The sequence below is a fragment of the Oncorhynchus masou genome, chromosome 25 (assembly GCF_036934945.1).
Source record: "Oncorhynchus masou masou isolate Uvic2021 chromosome 25, UVic_Omas_1.1, whole genome shotgun sequence".
NCBI lineage: Eukaryota > Metazoa > Chordata > Actinopteri > Salmoniformes > Salmonidae > Oncorhynchus > Oncorhynchus masou.
In genome coordinates this window covers 11,965,210-11,985,977 of record NC_088236.1, presented here as the reverse complement: position 1 = coordinate 11,985,977, position 20,768 = coordinate 11,965,210, and the positions used below count along the sequence as shown (strand labels likewise).

General features: G+C 45.1%; 1 protein-coding gene across 1 annotated transcript; it reads left to right on the top strand.

The window, feature by feature from the left end:
• Nucleotides 1–1,541: 1,541 nt before the first annotated feature.
• LOC135513786 (heat shock protein beta-8-like) lies at nucleotides 1,542–14,800 on the top strand. The gene is made up of 3 exons (XM_064936713.1): nucleotides 1,542–2,336; nucleotides 6,662–6,725; nucleotides 13,645–14,800. Exons 1-3 carry the CDS (start codon nucleotides 1,934–1,936, stop codon nucleotides 13,823–13,825), a joined length of 648 nt encoding a protein of 215 aa, XP_064792785.1. The 5' UTR covers nucleotides 1,542–1,933; the 3' UTR covers nucleotides 13,826–14,800.
• Nucleotides 14,801–20,768: the final 5,968 nt, after the last annotated feature.

The following is a 20,768-nucleotide window of genomic DNA, read 5'->3' as shown; positions in this document are numbered from 1 at the left end:
GGCTCTCCAGAGGGTAGTGAGGTCTGCACAACGCATCACTGGGGGAAAACTACCTGCCCTCCAGGACACCTACACCACCCGATGTCACAGGAAGGCCATAAAGATCATCAAGGACAACAACCACCTGAGCCACTGCCTCTTCACCGCGCTATCATCCAGAAGGCGAGGTCAGTACAGGTGCATCAAAGCAGGAACCGAGAGACTGAAAAACAGCTTCTATCTCAAGGCCATCAGACTGTTATACAGCCACCACTAACATTGAGTGGCTGCTGCCAACACACTGACACTGACTCAACTCCAGCCACTTTAATAATGGGAATTGATGGAAATGTATGTAAAATATATCACTAGCCACTTTAAACAATGCTACTTAATATAATGTTTACATACCCTACATTATTCATCTCATATGTATATGTATATACTATACTCTATATCATCTACTGCATCTTTATGTAATACATGTATCACTAGCCACTTTAAACTATGCCACTTTGTTTACATACTCTACATTACTCATCTCATATGTATATACTGTACTCGATACCATCTACTGCATCTTGCCTATGGCGCTCTGTACCATCACTCATTCATATATCTTTATGTACATATTCTTTATCCCTTTACACTTGTGTGTGTATAAGGTAGTAGTTTTGGAATTGTTAGGTTAGATTACTCGTTGGTTATTACTGCATTGTTGGAACTAGAAGCACAAGCATTTCGCTACACTCGCATTAACATCTGCTAACCATGTGTATGTGACAAATACCTTTGATTTCATTTGATGTTTTGTTCTGCTACCATGTTGTGTTGCTACCATGTTGTTGTCAGGTTGTGTTGCTACCGTGCTGTGTTGTCATGTGTTGCTGCCTTGGTATGTTGTTGTCTTAGGTCTCTCTTTATATAATGTCATGTTGTCTCTCTTGTCTTGATGTGTGTTTTGTCCTATATTTATATGTTATTTATTTGTATTTGTTTTAGTTTTAATCCCAGACCCCATCCCCACAGGAGGTGTTTTGCCTTTTGGTAGGCCTTCATTGTAAATAAGAATTAGTTCTAATAAAGGTTTTTTAAAAATACATTTTATTTTCGACAGGAATAAATCGACAGGATTACAATATGATTATGATAGAGGTGACAATCCTTTTTTTGTAAGCTTTATTTAACTAGGCGACCCTAAATGATTCTATTGGAAAAATCACTAACCCTAAAGTATTTTTTTGACTACGGCCAACTGTACAGACACACCGTAAATACACGTCATACATACTAACAAATCTGACTCATTAGATATATTGTTTTATCCGTATGGTGACATCAGTGTGTTTGCCCCTTGCTCTCCCACAGCCTCTGAGTCTCCACCTATCTCCCAGGCTGCGCCTGAAGCCATGCGTTATTTTCTATTAAAAAGATAATGAGTCACTGGGGTATGGATGGTTTCAACGGACTGTTGGACTAGTGACACCATCCAGCGCTAATGGCTAAACTTGGACGGACAGGGAGGGGCTTCTTCTGTCAGCTGTTGCGTTGTGGCGCCCGGAGGCACCGCACACTTTCTGGACATTGTTGTGCACACTCACCGTCAGGGAAAACGGTAGACATATAAAACGGTCTTTCAGTCGATATAAAGGTCAGTTCAATTCTAAGACCGTATTCAACTTCGAGGATACTAAGGGAAGGGATCGTCACAAGTCGATGTCCGTTATTTTGGGTTGATTCGATGCGTAACTGTCTTGAGCGCAACACTAGAAAACATAGATAAACTTTTGTTTTTAGCAAATCATCTGGTTTACAACTTTGTTTCTCATTGCCTACTAAATATTTATATTACTTTGGCAATTGTCAGTTTGGGGAGAGTAAACTTGGACAGAGCCAATATTTAAGGTGCCGCTTTTTTCTTACTTTTCTTATTTGGAGCAGCAGCCAGTTGATCATGGCAGAAGACTTCTACACTCTGGGAACGCTGGGGAGTAGGCAGAGGGCCCCCCGAGACCCTTTCAGAGAGAGTCCGTCACTGGCCTCTCGGTTTATGGACGATGACTTTGGGATGTCCCCTTTCCCTGAAGACTTGTCAATGGACTGGCCCGGTTGGGCCCGGCCTAGCCGGCTCAGCACGCGGCTTTCCGCACCATTCACGGGCACTCTACGCACAGGGTTTCCACCAACGCGTGCATCAACTGGGCAGCCGCCTGTGTACAGCACGAGATACAGCGAGTCCCCCCGCAGCTCTCCGACCCAGACGCCGGGAGAGCCGTGGAAAGTTTGTGTGAACGTCCACAGCTTCAAACCAGAGGAACTTAACATCAAAACCAAAGATGGGTTTGTAGAAGTATCAGGTGAGGACATATTAGTTTAGGTTCTATTCAATCTGTATCTCTGCTGCGTTACAGATTGCGCGATATAAATGTAAAGGTAATTTCCGATTGAGGCGTCATATTGTATGCAGCGTTTACAGTGAACTTAATCTCCGATAACGCGGGAACATTGCCTTTAAATTTCAATCACACTGTAACGCTGACCTTCCGCAATACGGATTGAATAGAGCCATAGCCCTACTTCAAATATACAGTAATTGACTTGAACACATCTAAGAAAAAAGGGTTTATTGTCAGAGTACAGTCGCTTTGGGGATCAATAAGAAACATTAACAACTGTACTTATATAGGCTAGTGTTTCACATTTGAAAATGAAATGATATGCATCTTCTCATACATGCAATTAAAGTACACAATAGACATATTTACAAAAGCCAGCTCATATGATAAGGATGTTTGAATACCCTACAACCTACAGTATATGGGGAAGTAGGGTCCATGACTTGCAGATTGCCAGCCCTGTTCATCAAGCCCAGGCACCTGTTCAGATGCCTCCAGAATCACTCACCCATGAGACAGATATAGATTTAAGTGAGGAAGTCCCATGACAACAGTCTCTGTCCAGAAGGAGACAAGCAACACACTGCTGTTAGTATTAGAGAATGTTTTGGACCTGTTATTCTGCCCGGTGATAGCTGACTAGACCCGTAGGTAATTATTTAATCATATGCTCTTGTTGTGCTACCATGCTCTGATCCGAGGAACCAAATACACGGAACAGCTTGTTTCTGGAAGTATTATTCTGCCTGGCGATTGCTGATTGGTGCCTACACCCCCCTTGAGTATTTAATCAATTCATACAGTATAATCTTTGAGTTTGTTGTGTTACCAGGCACTGAACTGATTTACTGAAGTAAAATGAACTGAACTGTGCTGATTGTAGAACTAAATAAGTCCAGGTGTTATATAAACCTCATATCCAGGGCGTCCATACAATCTTTGAGTTTGTTATGTTTTTAGCAGGTCCTGAATGGAAGTTGAAATAAGTATAACATATATGTAAAGCTGTCCATGGCTTCTTTAGACTGTAGACTAAGTATTTAACGGACACCTGAAGAATGCCAGATGGAGTGGAAGTTACCAGAGAGAAGAGACTAGGCCTCATACGGAGCTTTTTATAAACACAGTGTTGGTATGCCATTTGGGTCATTCAGTCAGCTAGTGCCATGGAGCTAAGGCCTGCCTGCCTCTGGGGGCTCTTCCTGACTACCTGCCTGCCTCTGGGGGCTCTTCCTGACTACCTGCCTGCCTCTGGGGGCTCTTCCTGCCTGCCTGCCTGCCTCTGGGGGCTCTTCCTGCCTGCCTGCCTGCCTCTGGGGGCTCTTCCTGACTACCTGCCTGCCTCTGGGGGCTCTTCCTGACTACCTGCCTGCCTCTGGGGGCTCTTCCTGACTGCCTACCTCTGTGACCTGACCTGTTCTAAGTGTGTGTCTGTGTGAGCATGTCATAAGCATGTTGAAGTCGGGGTTGACGTGGCCAGTCTTTCTCTCATGTCATAAGCATGTTGAAGTCGGGGTTGACGTGGCCAGTCTTTCTCTCATGTCATAAGCATGTTGAAGTCGGGGTTGACGTGGCCAGTCTTTCTCTCATGTCATAAGCATGTTGAAGTCGGGGTTGACGTGGCCAGTCTTTATCTCATGTCATAAGCATGTTGAAGTCGGGGTTGACGTGGCCAGTCTTTATCTCATGTCATAAGCATGTTGAAGTCGGGGTTGACGTGGCCAGTCTTTATCTCATGTCATAAGCATGTTGAAGTCGGGGTTGACGTGGCCAGTCTTTATCTCATGTCATAAGCATGTTGAAGTCGGGGTTGACGTGGCCAGTCTTTCTCTCATGTCATAAGCATGTTGAAGTCGGGGTTGACGTGGCCAGTCTTTCTCTCATGTCATAAGCATGTTGAAGTCGGGGTTGACGTGGCCAGTCTTTCTCTCATGTCATAAGCATGTTGAAGTCGGGGTTGACGTGGCCAGTCTTTCTCTCATGTCATAAGCATGTTGAAGTTGGGGTTGACGTGGCCAGTCTTTCTCTCATGTTATAAGCATGTTGAAGTCGGGGTTGACGTGGCCAGTCTTTCTCTCATGTCATAAGCATGTTGAAGTCGGGGTTGACGTGTCCAGTCTTTCTCTCATGTCATAAGCATGTTGAAGTCGGGGTTGACGTGGCCAGTCTTTCTCTCATGTCATAAGCATGTTGAAGTCGGGGTTGACGTGGCCAGTCTTTCTCTCATGTCATAAGCATTTTGAAGTCGGGGTTGACGTGGCCAGTCTTTCTCTCATGTCATAAGCATTTTGAAGTCGGGGTTGACGTGGCCAGTCTTTCTCTCATGTCATAAGCATGTTGAAGTCGGGGTTGACGTGGCCAGTCTTTCTCTCATGTCATAAGCATGTTGAAGTCGGGGTTGACGTGGCCAGTCTTTCTCTCGTGTCATAAGCATGTTGAAGTTGGGGTTGACGTGGCCAGTCTTTCTCTCATGTCATAAGCATGTTGAAGTCGGGGTTGACGTGGCCAGTCTTTCTCTCATGTCATAAGCATGTTGAAGTCGGGGTTGACATGTCCAGTCTTTCTCTCATGTCATAAGCATGTTGAAGTCGGGGTTGACGTGTCCAGTCTTTCTCTCATGTCATAAGCATGTTGAAGTCGGGGTTGACATGTCCAGTCTTTCTCTCATGTCATAAGCATGTTGAAGTCGGGGTTGACATGTCCAGTCTTTCTCTCATGTCATAAGCATGTTGAAGTCGGGGTTGACGTATCCAGTCTTTCTCTCATGTCATGTGTTGATAGTAGCCGTCAACAGTCAACCTAACTTTGGCTGAACAGAGGTTTTGCAATAGTTTCTGAGTTATCACAAAGCAGTGTGTCCTTGGGGCTGAAGCAAAGAAAAAGACACTTTGAATGGATGTATATCATACTTGAAATTAAGAAACTAATGTGATATGACAAGTGCAGTCTGAGTGTGTTACCAAGGCAGTTAGGAATGTGACATCCGTACCACACGGGACTGAGAGAGGGTGAGAGGTTTAAGGAGACTGAGAGAGGGTGAGAGGTTTAAGGAGACTGAGAGAGGGTGAGAGGTTTAAGGAGACTGAGAGAGGGTGAGAGGTTTAAGGAGACTGAGAGATGGTGAGAGGTTTAAGGAGACTGAGAGAGGGTGAGAGGTTTAAGGAGACTGAGAGAGGGTGAGAGGTTTAAGGAGACTGAGAGAGAGGCTGTGGTTGGTTGTGTTCTCTCCAGGACAGTTTCCATTCTCTCCAGACCAGAGCTGTGGTTATGTTTCTGTTCTCTCCAGACCAGAGCTGTGGTTATGTTTCTTTTCTCTCCAGACCAGAGCTGTGGTTATGTTTCTGTTCTCTCCAGACCAGAGCTGTGGTTATGTTTCTGTTCTCTCCAGACCAGAGCTGTGGTTATGTTTCTGTTCTCTCCAGACCAGAGCTGTGGTTATGTTTCTGTTCTCTCCAGACCAGAGCTGTGGTTATGTTTCTGTTCTCTCCAGACCAGAGCTGTGGTTATGTTTCTATTCTCTCCAGACCAGAGCTGTGGTTATGTTTCTGTTCTCTCCAGAGCTCTAGGCCAGTCCAGCACTTTCCTTAGGTGTAGACGTCACACAGCGGGGGTATACGGTTGCACATAGCTGGGTGGGACGGAGCAGAGGGTAGGGCAGTGGCTGCTACGCTGACATTTAGCATTCAGAGCAGCTGCACTGACAGGAGTCATAAACAGGACTTTATTAAGATGAGGTGTCCTTCATTCTGGAGCTTCCCAGATCTTTCCTTCCATTTCTCGCTTCCTCCCTCTGTCAGGGTTGGTGATTTCATCATCTGAGAAGAAGTAGGGTTAAGATGGGAAATGGGTAGGAATGTCAGTTAAGAACAAACTCTTATTTACAATGACTGCCTACCAGGGAACAGTGGGTTAACTGCCTTGTTCAAGGGCAGAACATCAGATTTTTACCTTGTCAGTTCATGGATTCGATCCAGCAACCTTTCGGTTACTGGTCCAACGCTCTAACAACTAGGCTACCTGCTGCCCATTTGAGTTGAATTTAATTTAATTATATGACCCACCCTTACACCAAGGACTATGTCTCAACTCCATGTTAACTTCTGGACTCCACAATCCTGCGTTTCAGATAACGACAGTGAGATTATTGCAACATGACATGTTGCTGATTGCATCTCCCACCTATCAGAAGCGTTGACCAAGCAAGGGAGATGACACAATTTGACAAAGTATCACTTGTTGGGGTCGTTGCACTCTGTTCATTGTATTTCATGTTGTTTTTCCAACAGGGAAACATGAAGAGAAGCAGGAGGAAGGAGGCATCGTGACAAAGAACTTCACAAAGAAGATACAGTGAGTATCCGTAGCTGCCTGGAACAATAACAACAACAACAACAACAATAACAAAAACAACCACCGATAAACCAATGCGCATTTAGGGTCACTTTACTTATTGCAGTTTCCCCAGTACCCACAGATTATCAACAGCCTCCCCAGAACCCACAGATTATCAGCAGTCTCCCCAGAACCCACAGATTATCAGCAGCCTCCCCAGAACCCACAGATTATCAGCAGTCTCCCCAATACCCACAGATTATCAGCAGTCTCCCCAGTACCCACAGATTATCAACAGCCTCCCCAGTACCCACAGATTATCAACAGCCTCCCCAGAACCCACAGATTATCAGCAGCCTCCCCAGAACCCACAGATTATCAGCAGTCTCCCCAATACCCACAGATTATCAGCAGCCTCCCCAGTACCCACAGATTATCAACAGCCTCCCCAGTACCCACAGATTATCAACAGCCTCCCCAGTACCTACAGATTATCAACAGTTTCCACAGTACCCACAGATTATCAGCAGTCTCCCTAGTACCCACAGATTATCAACAGCCTCCCCAGTACCCACAGATTATCAACAGTTTCCACAGTACCCACAGATTATCAGCAGTCTCCCTAGTACCCAGAGATTATCAGCAGTCTCCCCAATACCCAGAGATTATCAGCAGTTTCCACAGTACCCACAGATTATCAGCAGTCTCCCCTGTACCCACAGATTATCAGCAGCCTCCCCAATACCCACAGATATCAGCAGTCTCCCCAATACCCACAGATTATCAGCAGTCTCCCCAGTACCCACAGATTATCAGCCGTCTCCCCAATACCCACAGATTATCAGGAGTTTCCCCAGTACCCAGAGTTTATCAGCAGTTTCCCCAATACCCACAGATTATCAGCAGTTTCCCCAATACCCACAGATTATCAGCAGTTTCCCCAATACCCACAGATTATCAGCAGTTTCCCCAATACCCACAGATTATCGGCAGTTTCCCCAATAACACAGATTATCAGCAGTCTCCCTAGGACCCACAGATTATCAGCGGTCTCCCTAGTACCCAGACATTATCAGCAGTTTCCCCAGTACCCACAGATTATCAGCAGCCTCCCCAGTACCCACAGATTATCAGCAGTCTCCCCAATACCCACAGATTATCAGCAGTCTCCCCAATACCCACAGATTATCAGTTTTTTCCCCAGTACCCTCAGGTTCTAAGCGGTCTCCCCAGTACCCGCAGATTATCAGCAGTCTCCCCAATACCCACAGATTATCAGCAGTCTCCCCAATACCCACAGATTATCAGCAGTCTCCCCAATACCCACAGATTATCAGCAGTCTCCCCAGTACCTACAGATTATCAACAGTCTCCCCAGTACCCACAGGTTTTCAGCAGTCTCCCCAATACCCACAGATTATCAGCAGTCTCCCCAATACCCACAGATTATCAGCAGTCTCCCCAATACCCACAGATTATCAGCAGTCTCCCCAATACCCACAGATTATCAGCGGTCTCCCCAGTACCCACAGATTATCAGCAGTCTCCCCAGTACCCGCAGATTATCAGCAGTCTCCCCAATACCCACAGATTATCAGCAGTCTCCCCAATACCCACAGATTATCAGCAGTCTCCCCAGTACCCACAGGTTTTCAGCAGTCTCCCCAGTACCCACAGGTTTTCAGCAGTCTCCCCAATACCCACAGATTATCAGCAGTCTCCCCAGTACCCACAGGTTTTCAGCAGTCTCCCCAGTACCCACAGGTTTTCAGCAGTCTCCCCAATACCCACAGATTATCAGCAGTCTCCCCAATACCCACAGATTATCAGCAGTCTCCCCAATACCCACAGATTATCAGCAGTCTCCCCAATACCCACAGATTATCAGCAGTCTCCCCAGTACCCACAGGTTTTCAGCAGTCTCCCCAGTACCCACAGGTTTTCAGCAGTCTCCCCAATACCCACAGATTATCAGCAGTCTCCCCAATACCCACAGATTATCAGCAGTCTCCCCAATACCCACAGATTATCAGCAGTCTCCCCAATACCCACAGATTATCAGCAGTCTCCCCAATACCCACAGATTATCAGCAGTCTCCCCAATACCCACAGATTATCAGCAGTCTCCCCAATACCCACAGATTATCAGCAGTTTCCCCAGTACCTACAGGTTATCAACAGTCTCCCCACTACCCACAGGTTTTCAGCAGTCTCCCCAATACCTACAGGTTATCAGACAGACATTTCACACATCTATTGTTATACAATCCAAAAAAAAAAAATGTTGTCTCATTCCTAGGCACGCAAAACAATAACAACAACTGATAAACAGTTGTTCCTTACCCTACTTCCTACACTCTACCCATGGGTCATCAGATATTTCAAACAGCTATTTTCATATCAGCCAATATTTAAGGTGCCACTCATTCCTAGATGCCCTAAACATCAACAACCGATAAACAGTTGTTCCTTTAGGATTACCTTACCTCCTACAGTCTTCCCACAGCTAATCTAGCAGACATTTTAAACATCTATTGTCATATGATCTTATATCTAAAAATCAGCTGATTGTCCCAGTAACCCAAGAAAGGCATCTAGTGTGTAGTATGTTCCATAGAGCCATGCCCCTGTTAATTGGGACTATGGAATATCAGACAGTGGTGCTAATCATGAGTACAGGGGCACTGGCTTGCCTTCCCAACAGCACTGTCTTCCCTACAGTACACAACACACTATAGGCCCCAGTCAAATGTAGTGTACTATATAGGGAATAAGGGGCCATTTGGGACACAGGTCGTGTCTTACAGGCATCACTTCAATGTAGTTCATTTCCCCTTGGCTAATTAGTAGGCAGCTAGTCTGCACCGGCTCCAGCACTACTCTCCCTGTCATCATATCACCAAGCCTTGTAATTGGAATCCCTTAGATCACACAAACACTCACACCTGCACGCACGCACACACACACAAACACACACACACACGTTGTGCTCCAGCTAAGCTAAACCAGAAGCAAGAGACGGACTGAGAGATAGAATAGTGTGTATAAAAATAACTGTCCTCAATACAGGAATTCTCTGGCTGTAGAGTACAGTAGACTACACTCAGTGAGAGAGAGAGAGAGAGAGAGAGAGAGAGAGAGAGAGAGAGAGAGAGAGAGAAAGAGACAGAGAGAGAGACAGAGGGAGAGAGAGAGGGAGGGAGAGAGAGAGAGAAAGAGACAGAGAGAGAGACAGAGGGAGAGAGAGAGGGGGAGGGAGAGAGAGAGAGAGAGAGACAGAGGGAGAGACAGAGACAGAGAGAGAGAGAGAGAGAGAGAGAGAGAGGGAGGGAGAGAGAGAGAGAGAGAGAGAGAGAGAGAGAGGGAGAGAGAGAGAGGAGAGGGAGAGAGAGAGAGAAAGAGACAGAGAGAGAGACAGAGGGAGAGAGAGAGGGAGGGAGAGAGAGAGAGAGACAGAGGGAGAGACAGAGACAGAGAGAGAGAGAGAGAGTGAGAGAGGGAGGGAGAGAGAGAGAGAGAGATAGGGAGGGAGAGAGAGAGAGAGAGAGGGAGGGAGAGAGAGAGAGAGAGAGAGGGAGGGAGAGAGAGAGAGAGAGAGGACATTCCTGTACTGCCTAATCTAATGTAACATGCATGAGAAACCGTGTGTTGTTTTTAGTCTAAAAGACTAGAGCTGGGCTATTTCTGGCAGGTTATTCAACTCTGATGCACGTTGAGCCGAGTCACAGTCAACGGCCTTTAACTGTGACTGTATTCATGATACTCCTCGGCTTCTTTTGACATGATTGATCTATCAATTGATTGTGGTTTTATAGGATGGTGTCTGTAGAGATATAATTCAATTAAAATTATTAAAATGTTTAACTACAGAACATTTTTCTCTAAATGTTCTGGAGTGAAAATATAGTGCATCGCCAAGGTTAACTACTTTAGTTATTCAAGAAGCAAACACACTGTAACTCAATGTCCCTGGAAGTCTCTCTCTGGAATGTCATTCCTGTGTGTTCTGCTATGAAGGTCTCAGTGTGTTTGTTATTCAGGGCTGTGAGTGGATTGTCATTGTCACTTTGCCTCCTGTCTCTATTCCTGTGATAGACATAATAATACTGGACTGCTTCAGATTGACTCAGTCCATCAGCTGCACTGGCACACACACACACACACACACACACACACACACACACACACACACACACACACACACACACACACACACACACACACACACACACACACACACACACACACACACACACACACACACACACACACACACACACACACACACACACACACACACACACACACACACACACACACACACACACACACACACACACAACAACTGATCACACACACACACACACACATTCTGTATTTTTTTCTCTCTCTTTCACTTCTATCTCTCCTCTCTCTCTCTCTTCCCCCAAGCCCTGTTTCACTACCCCTGATTCTTTTTTTTATATATATATATTGGACAGCTTTTGGCAGCCATACAGAATCAATAGGCTAGATAAAAAGAAGTGTAGCCAGAGTTAAACAAAAAACCCATCCGGACAGATAAGGCTCTCCAGCCCGGTGTGGCTCGTAATAAGACGGATGAGTGATTTGACTTTGCCAGAGAGACACTGACTATGCCATACTGCATTGAGAAAATAGGGGACCGTGAATTGAAGCCTTGAAGCCATGGATGATTTATCCTGAACTCTTCAGTCACTTCCAACTTTCCACACATGAGTGTGTCTGAGCGATCTCTTTCCCCTCACTCTTTCCCTTCTATCCATTGGTAACTGGCCTCCTTGAACTCCTGTCTTATAGACAAGCAATTGTCTGTTGTGTGTGAAGATGGTAGACTGTAGAGGGGTTATGCTAATGAAATGGAGGGTAGACTCTAGGTCTAGGCCTGTGAGGCTGGGTTGTTTATTTAAGGACCTAGGAACACTTGGCAGCTCATATGGAAACTCCTGTGACGGATGGACGGAGGGCTTTATTTGGCCATGCTCCTTGACAAAGACCAGATACCAGTCCATTTGGGGTCGCTGTCTCTCGTCCGTTCTCGCTCTTTCTCTCCCCTCCCTCCCTCTCTGTCCTTCTGGTGTTTTCTCTTCTCTCTCTCTCTCTCTCTCTCTCTCACTCTCTCTCTCTCGCTCACTCTCTCTCTCTCTCTCTCTCTCTCTTTCTCTCTCTCTCTCTTTCTTTATCTCTCTCTTTGTCTGTGGGTCTGTCTTTATTTCTCTCTCTCTGGCTACTCTATCTTTCACTCTCTGTCTTTCTTTCTTTCTCTCTCTCTCTCGCAATTTATCTGACTGACAACGTTAGCATCTGTAAGCAAGGTCACACATATGACTATGACGAGAATGTGTGTTTAGAATTGTTATGGGATGGACATACTACTACAGTGTCATAAGTGAGAAAAGACAAGACAAAGCTCAGTATAGGTTAATAAATACCACACTGACATTTGTGGGGATACAAGGCTAGTTCTAGCTCAAACCCAGAGCCATACAGTATACTTCTGTCTGGGCTATCTTCCAATGATACTGTATTTCCTATCTTCTCCAAGGTCATCTTTGAATCTCTGTCTGTTTATCTCATATTGGTCCAATCATAGCAGGGTTGTGTCCAAAAAAGCAACCGATTCCCTATATAGTGCACTAATTCTGACCAGTGCATTCTGACTGGTTAAAAGTAGTGCACTACATAGGGAATAGGATACCATTTCAAGCTCTGTCAGTTTATCTCATATTGGTTCAATCACACAAGCCCTCCTCTCTCCATCCTTCAGAATTCTCCTAAACATTTTGACGGAAGGTAATACTGTATCTCACTTTTATTCCTGTCAACACAGAACTCATTTCTCTCTCTCTCTTTCTCACTCTCTCTCTCTTTCTCTCACTCTAACTAAATAAATGTCTCTCCCTCTCTCTCTAAACTCTCTCTCTCTCTCGCTCTACACTCTGTCTCTTCCTCGTTCTCTCGTTCTCTCTCCCTCTCTTTCCTTTAGAATTCTCTTAAACATTTTCGCTGAAGGTAACAATATCTCACTGAATCTCTCTTGCTCTATTTCTCTCTCATTTTCCCTCTTTCTTTCTTTCTTTCTTTCTCTCTCTTTCCCACTCCCACTACACATTTATGAGGAATCCATTTATGCTAATCTAGTCATATAAAGTATGTATCATATTTTCAGTACAAAACCATGGAGGAAAATGGAGAAAGAAAAACTTGAAATTGTCTGCTACCCGTTCACCTGGCTATTGGGATGAGCTGGTTAGAAATGTATGTAGATGGAAATTGCAGGTGATAATAAACTTTGCATCAGGCAGCCATTTTATGTATAATTGGAATCTTTATTTCTCAGTCCTGCGCCTGGAGCGAGTCCGTCTCATTTCTTCTTCTTCTTCTTTATTATTCTCTCCCTCATGGCGCCACAAAGATGATGGCAGCCAGAACATTTTAATGAAAACCTGGAAAATACATTTACATTTATCTCTGGGGTGTGAGATTACGCATTCGGAATGAGCGAAGGCCAAAGAGGGAGAGAAAAAAATAGTTTTCAACAACAATTTCATCTGCAGCCAAGGTTTCTACTGACGGACAGTTTTACACCCTCTGTTTATAACTGATAGTGTTAAATCCTCTGTTTATAACTGGAGGCTGTTATGAGACAGTGTTAAATCCTCTGTATATAACTGGAGGCTGTCAACAAGATGTCAATCAAATCTGTGTCTTGGCACCGAAGGGTATTTGCCGTACTGCTGCGGTGAGGTTCATGTTTTTAAGATGTCCAAGCACAGGGGTGTACGCTTCATTTTTTTTGCTCTTTCTCTCACACCTGTTCTCTCTGTTGTTATAGTTACCAACCTTTTCAAGACCCTCAAGCTTAAACGTCTATGTATGAGTCTCTCACATATGTTCTCTCTTTCTCTCTCCTTCCCAGGATTCCAACCGACGTTGACCCTGTGACGGTCTTCGCCTCCTTGTCGCCAGAGGGGGTGTTGATCATTGAGGCGCGGCAGAGCCCTCCCTACTACCTCTTCAGTAATGAAGGTCCCCAGGGTGAGATGGAGGAGGCCAGCCAGAGCCAAGAGGCCAGGCCCCAGGAGGCCGCCATGGTCTAGGACGAAGCCCAGGACCGAGCTCTCCTCCCTGAGGGGACACAGGCTCACCCCGGGCCCCCAATTCGGGGCAACCATGACGTACAGAGCCACATTTGACCCAAAAATCATTTTTGTTTGATTATTGGCACTAATGCAACTCCATAATTGAGCATCCAGCAGAGTAGAGGAAGAGCTAACATGTTCAAAGTCTTGGAGACCCTCAGCATATGTTGTAGCACCCTACATCACTCTATTCCCTTTGTAGACTACTTCTGACCCCTATATAGGGAATAGGGTGCCAAAGAAACACCCTGATTTTCATTTTGAGTGTAAAGTCATCTCTCAATCATCCCCCTAAAGATATATATTTTTGTGTATCTCTTGGTAGCCATGCTGCTTGGTTCTCGCACCAATTTAATTACAAGTCACAAACTAAATCAATCCCACTGTCTCACAGTAGCATTGCTACACTATACTGGTACAGCATGCCGTCCATTCTATGCAGTGCTGAACTGACCTGATCAGATACAGACAGAGCCTGGCTCAAGGCTGGGAGCCCCGTCTACCTGGGTCGCTCCGTAATGTCAATTCAGTATTTCACACGTTATTTGACCGATATGCATCATGCAATGTCTTTTATGTGTAATTGATCCGTTGTCAATCATATTATGTTGAATGAGTAAATTAAAGAAGCTCATTGAAATTCATAAGGAAGTCGTACAATATAACTGAGTGGGAAGAGTCTCATAGTCTCATTATCGTTATAGTGTGTTATAGTGTGTGTTGGTATTGTATTATACCCCAATGTAGGTGACTGACTGTAAATAAATTGCACTGTAGCTTACCTACCATATATACCGATCCGGTCTATTCAAGTGCCGTAATTGCCCTAACTAGAGGTCTTACAAAATAATGTTCTTTGCATTTTTTTATTTGTACATGTGATAATGATGTTGTGTTGGTTCTTGGTACAAAGGTAATAAACTTTTTGCCAGACTTCTCCCATCCCTCTCTCCTCTCTGCCCTCCTCCTCATCCACTCTCTCTCCCATCCATCCCTCCTCTCTGCCCTCCCTACTCCTACCCCCCCACTCTCTCTCTCCCATCCCTCCCTCCTCTCTGTCCTCCCTACTCCTACCCCCCTACTCTCTCTCTCCCATCCCTCCTCTCTGCCCTTCCTACTCCTACCCCCCTACTCTCTCTCCCCCATCCCTCCCTCCTCTCTTCCCTCCCTACTCCTACCCCCTACTCTCTCTCCCCCATCCCTCCCTCCTCTCTGCCCTCCCTACTCCTACCCCCCTACTCTCTCTCCCATCCCTCCCTCCTCTCTGCCCTTCCTACTCCTACCCCCCTACTCTCTCTCCCATCCCTCCCTCCTCTCTGTCCTCCCTACTCCTACCCCCCTACTCTCTCTCTCCCATCCCTCCCTCCTCTCTGCCCTCCCTACTCCTACCCCCCTACTCTCTCTCCCCCATCCCTCCCTCCTCTCTGCCCTCCCTACTCCTACCCCCCTACTCTCTCTCCCATCCCTCCCTCCTCTCTGCCCTCCCTACTCCTACCCCCCCCCACTCTCTCTCCCCCATCCCTCCCTTCTCTCCTTCTCCCTCTCGTCCCTCTTCTTGATATCTTTGTATTTGTTTATGCAATAAAACCTCCCATAAATCCCAGTGTGGGTTCACATCAGTGTGTTTTGTTCTGTGGATTTGTGCCATGGAACATTTAGGCCAGAGTCCAAGATGTCCGCCTGACAGTGCCCAACAACAGTAATTGGGTAACATATCAGTGCATTTGGAAAGTATTCAGACCCCTTGACTTTTTCCACATATTGTTACTTTACAGCCTGATTATAAAATTGATTACATTGTTTTTTTCTTCTCAATCTACACACAATACCCCATAATGACAAAGCAAAAACAGGTTTAGATTTTTTTTGCAATCTTATTAAAAATAAAAATCTGAAATGTCACATTTACATAAGTATTCAGACCCTTTACTCAGTACTATGTTGAAGCACATTTGGCAGCAAATACAGCCTCGAGTCTTGGGTACGACGCTACAAGCTTGGCACACCTGTACTTGGGGAGTTTCACCCATTCCATTCTTCTCTGCAGATCCTCTCAAACTTTTGTCAGATTGGATGGGGAGCGTCGCTGCACAGCCATTTTCAGGTCTCCAGAGATCTTTCAGAGGGTAACAGGCTCTGTCTGGGCCACTCAAGGTCATTCACAGACTTGTCCCTAAGCCCCTCTTGCGTTGTCTTGGCCGTGTGCTTAGGGTTGTTGTCCTGTTGGAAGGTGAACCTTCGCCCCAGTCTGAGGTCCTGAGTGCTCTGGAGCAGGTTTTCATCAAGGATCTCCCTCTGTACTCTGCTCCATTCATCTTTCCTTCTATACTGACTAGTCTCCCAGTCCGTGCCGGTGAAAAACATCCCCACATGATGCCGCCACCACGATGCTTCACTGTAGGGATGGTGCCAGGTTTACTCCACACGGGAGGCTTGGCATTCAGGCCAAAAAGTTCACTCTTGGTTTCATCAGACCAGAGAATCTAACTGCCCCACTTCCTAGCATTCTTCTCGCCAATGTCCAGTCTCTTGACAACAAGGTTGATGAAATCCGAGCAAGGGTAGCATTCCAGAGGGACGTCAGTGACTGTAACGTTCTTTGCTTCACGGAAACATGGCTCACTGGAGAGATGCTTTCGGAGGCGGTGCAGCCAGCGGGTTTCTCCACGCATCGCGCCGACAGAAACAAACACCTTTCTGGTAAGAAGAGGGGCGGGGGCGTATACCTTATGGCTAACTAGACGTGGTGTGATCACAGAAACATACAGGAACTCAAATGCTTCTGTTCACCTCATTTAGAATTCCTCCCAATCAAATGTAGACCGCATTATCTACCAAGAGAATTCTCTTCGATTATAATCAGAGCCGTATATATTCCCCCCCAAGCAGACACATCGATGGCTCTGAACGAACTTTATTTGACTCTTTGCAAACTGGAATCCATACATCCTGAGGCTGCATTCATTGTAGCTGGGGACTTTAACAAGGCTAATCTGAAAACAAGACTCCCTAAAATGTATCAGCATATCGATTGCGCCACCAGGGCTGGCAAAACCTTGGATCACTGTTATTCTAACTTCCGCGACGCATATAAGCCATCTGGACAAGAGGAATACCTATGTGAGAATGCTGAATACCTATGTGAGAATGCTGTTCATCGACTACAGCTCGGAATTTAACACCATAGTACCCTCCAAGCTCGTCATCAAGCTCGAGACCCTGGGTCTCGACCCCGCCCTGTGCAACTGGGTACTGGACTTCCTGACGGGCCGCCCCCAGGTGGTGAGGGTAGGCAACAACATCTCCACCCCGCTGATCGTCAACACTGGGGCCCCAAAAGGCTGCATTCTGAGCCCTCTCCTGTACTCCCTGTTCACCCACGACTGCGCGGCAACGCACGCCTCCAACTCAATCATCAAGTTTGCGGACGACACAACAGTGGTAGGCTTGATTACCAACAACGACGAGACGGCCTACAGGGAGAAGGTGAGGGCCCTCAGTGTGTGGTGTCAGGACAATAACCTCACACTCAACGTCAACAAAACTAAGGAGATGATTGTGGACTTCAGGAAACAGCAGAGGGAACACCCCCCTATCCACATCGATGGAACAGTAGTGGAGAGGGTAGTAAGTTTTAAGTTCCTCGGCATACACATCACAGACAAACTGAATTGGTCCACTCACACAGACAGCATTGTGAAGAAGGCGCAGCAGCGCCTCTTCAACCTCAGGAGGCTGAAGAAATTCGGCTTGTCACCTAAAGCACTCACAAACCTTTACAGATGCACAATCGAGAGCATCCTGTCAGGCTGTATCACCGCCTGGTATGGCAACTGCTCCGCCCACAACCTTAAGGCTCTCCAGATGGTAGTGAGGTCTGCACAACGCATCACCGGGGGCAAACTACCTGCCCTCCAGGACACCTACACCACCCGATGTTACAGGAAGGCCATAAAGATCATCAAGGACATCAACCACCCGAGCCACTGCCTGTTCACCCCGCTATCATCCAGAAGGCGAGGTCAGTACAGGTGCATCAAAGCTGGGACCGAGAGACTGAAAAACAGCTTCTATCTCAAGGCCATCAGACTGTTAAACAGCCACCCCTAATATTGAGTGGCTGCTGCCAACACACTGACACTGACTCAACTCCAGCCACTTTAATAATGGGAATTGATGGGAAATGATTTAAATATATCACTAGCCACTTTAAACAATGCTACCTTATATAGTGTTACTTACCCTACATTATTCATCTCATATGCATACGTATATACTGCACTCTATATCATCGACTGTATCCTTATGTAATACATGTATCACTAGCCACTTTAACTATGCCACTTTGTTTACATACTCATCTCATATGTATATACTGTACTCGATACCATCTACTGTATCTTGCCTATGCTGCTCTGTACCATCACTCATTCATATATCCTTATGTACATATTCTTTATCCCCGTACACTGTGTATAAGACAGTAGTTTAGGAATTGTTAGTTAGATTACTTGTTGGTTATTACTGCATTTTCGGAACTAGAAGCACAAGCATTTCGCTACACTCGCATTAACATCTGCTAACCATGTGTATGTGACAAATAAAATTTGATTTGATTTGATAAAAAAATAAATAAAGATCATCACGGACAACACCCACCCGAGCCACTGCCTGTTCACCCCGCTATCATCCAGAAGGCGAGGTCAGTACAGGGGCATCAAAGCTTGGACCGAGAGACTGAAAAACAGCTTCTATCTCAAGGCCATCAGACTGTTAAACAGCAACCACTAACATTGAGTGGCTGCTGCCAACACACTGACTCAACTCCAGCCACTTCAATAATGGGAATTGATGGGAAAGGATGTAAAATATATCACTAGCCACTTTAAACAATGCTACCTAATATAATGTTTACATACCCTACATTATTCATCTTATATGTATACTTATATACTGTACTCTATCATCTACTGCATCCTTATGTAATACATGTATCACTAGCCACTTTAACTATGCCACTTTTTTTACATACTCATCTCATATGTATATACTGTACTCGATACCATCTACTGTATCTTGCCTATGCTGCTCTGCACCATCACTCATTCATATCTTTATGTACATATTCTTTATCCCCTTACACTGTGTATAAGAAATTAGTTTTGGAATTGTTAGTTAGATTACTTGTTGGTTATTACTGCATTGTCAGAACTGGAAGCACAAGCACTCGCATTAACATCTGCTAACCATGTGTATGTGACAGATACAATTTGTAAGTCGCTCTGGATAAGAGCGTCTGCTAAATGACTTAAATGTAAATGTAAATGTAAGATACATTTTTTGATTTGATTTGATTTGATTTACTTCTCATGCTCTGAGAGTCCTTTAGGTGCCATTTGGAAAACTGCAAGCGGGCTGCCATGTGCCTTTTACAGATAAGTGGCTTCCATTTTGCCACTCTACCATAAAAGCCTGATTGGTGGAGTGCTGCAGAGACGGGGCCTTCCAGAAGGACAACAATCTCCACAGAGGAACTCTGGAGCTCTGTCAGAGTGACCATCGTGTTCTTGGTCACCTCCCTGACCAAGGCCCTTCTCCTCCGTTTGCTCAGTTTGGCCGAGCAGCCAGCTCTAGGAAGAGTCTTGGTGGTTCCAACTTCCTCCATTTAAGAATGATGGCGGCCACTGTGTTCTTGGGGCCTTCAATGCTGCAGAAATGTGTTGGTGCCCTTCCCCAGATCTTTGCCTTGCCACAATCTTGATTCGGAGCTCTACAGACACTTTCTTTGACCTCATGGCTTGGTTGTTGCTCTGACATGCACTGTCAACTGTGGGACCTTATATAGACAAATGTGTTCGTTTCCAAATAATTTCCAATAAATTGAATTTACCGCAGGTGGACTTCAATTAAGTTGTAGAAACAGGATGATCAATAGAAACAGAATGATCAATAGAAGGATGATCAATAGAAACAGGATGATCAATAGAAGGATGATCAATAGAAACAGGATGCACCTGAGCTCAAATTCAAGTCTCATATCAAATGGTCTGAATACTTACAGTTGAAAAAAACTTGTTTTTTCAACCTCTCCACAAATTTCTTGTTAACAAACAATAGTTTTGGCAAGTCGGTTAGGACATCTACTGTGTGCATGACACAAGTAATTTTTCCAACAATTATTTACAGACAAATTATTTCACTTATAATTCACTGTATCACAATTCCAGTGGGTCAGATGTTTACACAAACTAAGTTGACTGTGCCTTTAAACGACTTGAAAAAATCCAGAAAATGATGTCATGGCTTTCGAAGCTTCTGATAGGCTAATTGACATCATTTGAGTCAATTTGAGGTGTACCTGTGGATGTATTTCAAGGCCTAACTTCAAACACAGTGTCGCTTTGCTTGACATCATGGGAAAATCTAAAGAAATCAGCCAAGACCTCGGAAAGATAATTATAGACATCCACAAGTCTGGTTCATCCTTGGGAGCAATTTCCAAATGCCTGAAGGTACCACATTCATCTGTACAAATAATAGTATGCAAGTATAAACACCATGATGCCCCGCAGCCGTCATACCGCTCAGGAAGGAGACGCATTCTGTCTCATAGAAATGAACGTACTTTGGTGCGAAAAGTGCAAATCAATCCCAGAAAAACATCAAAGGTGTAACGACTGTTGGTGGAAGAAGGACCAAGGTGCAGCGTGGTAAGTGTTCATAGTTCTTTAATGAACTGAACACTGAATAAACAAAAACAACAAAGGGAAAACACAAAACAGTCCTGCAAGGTGAAAAACACTAAACAGAAATTAACTACCCACAAAAACACAGTAGGAAAAGGCTACCTAAGTATGGTTCTCAATCAGAGACAACGATACACAGCTGCCTCTACTTGAGA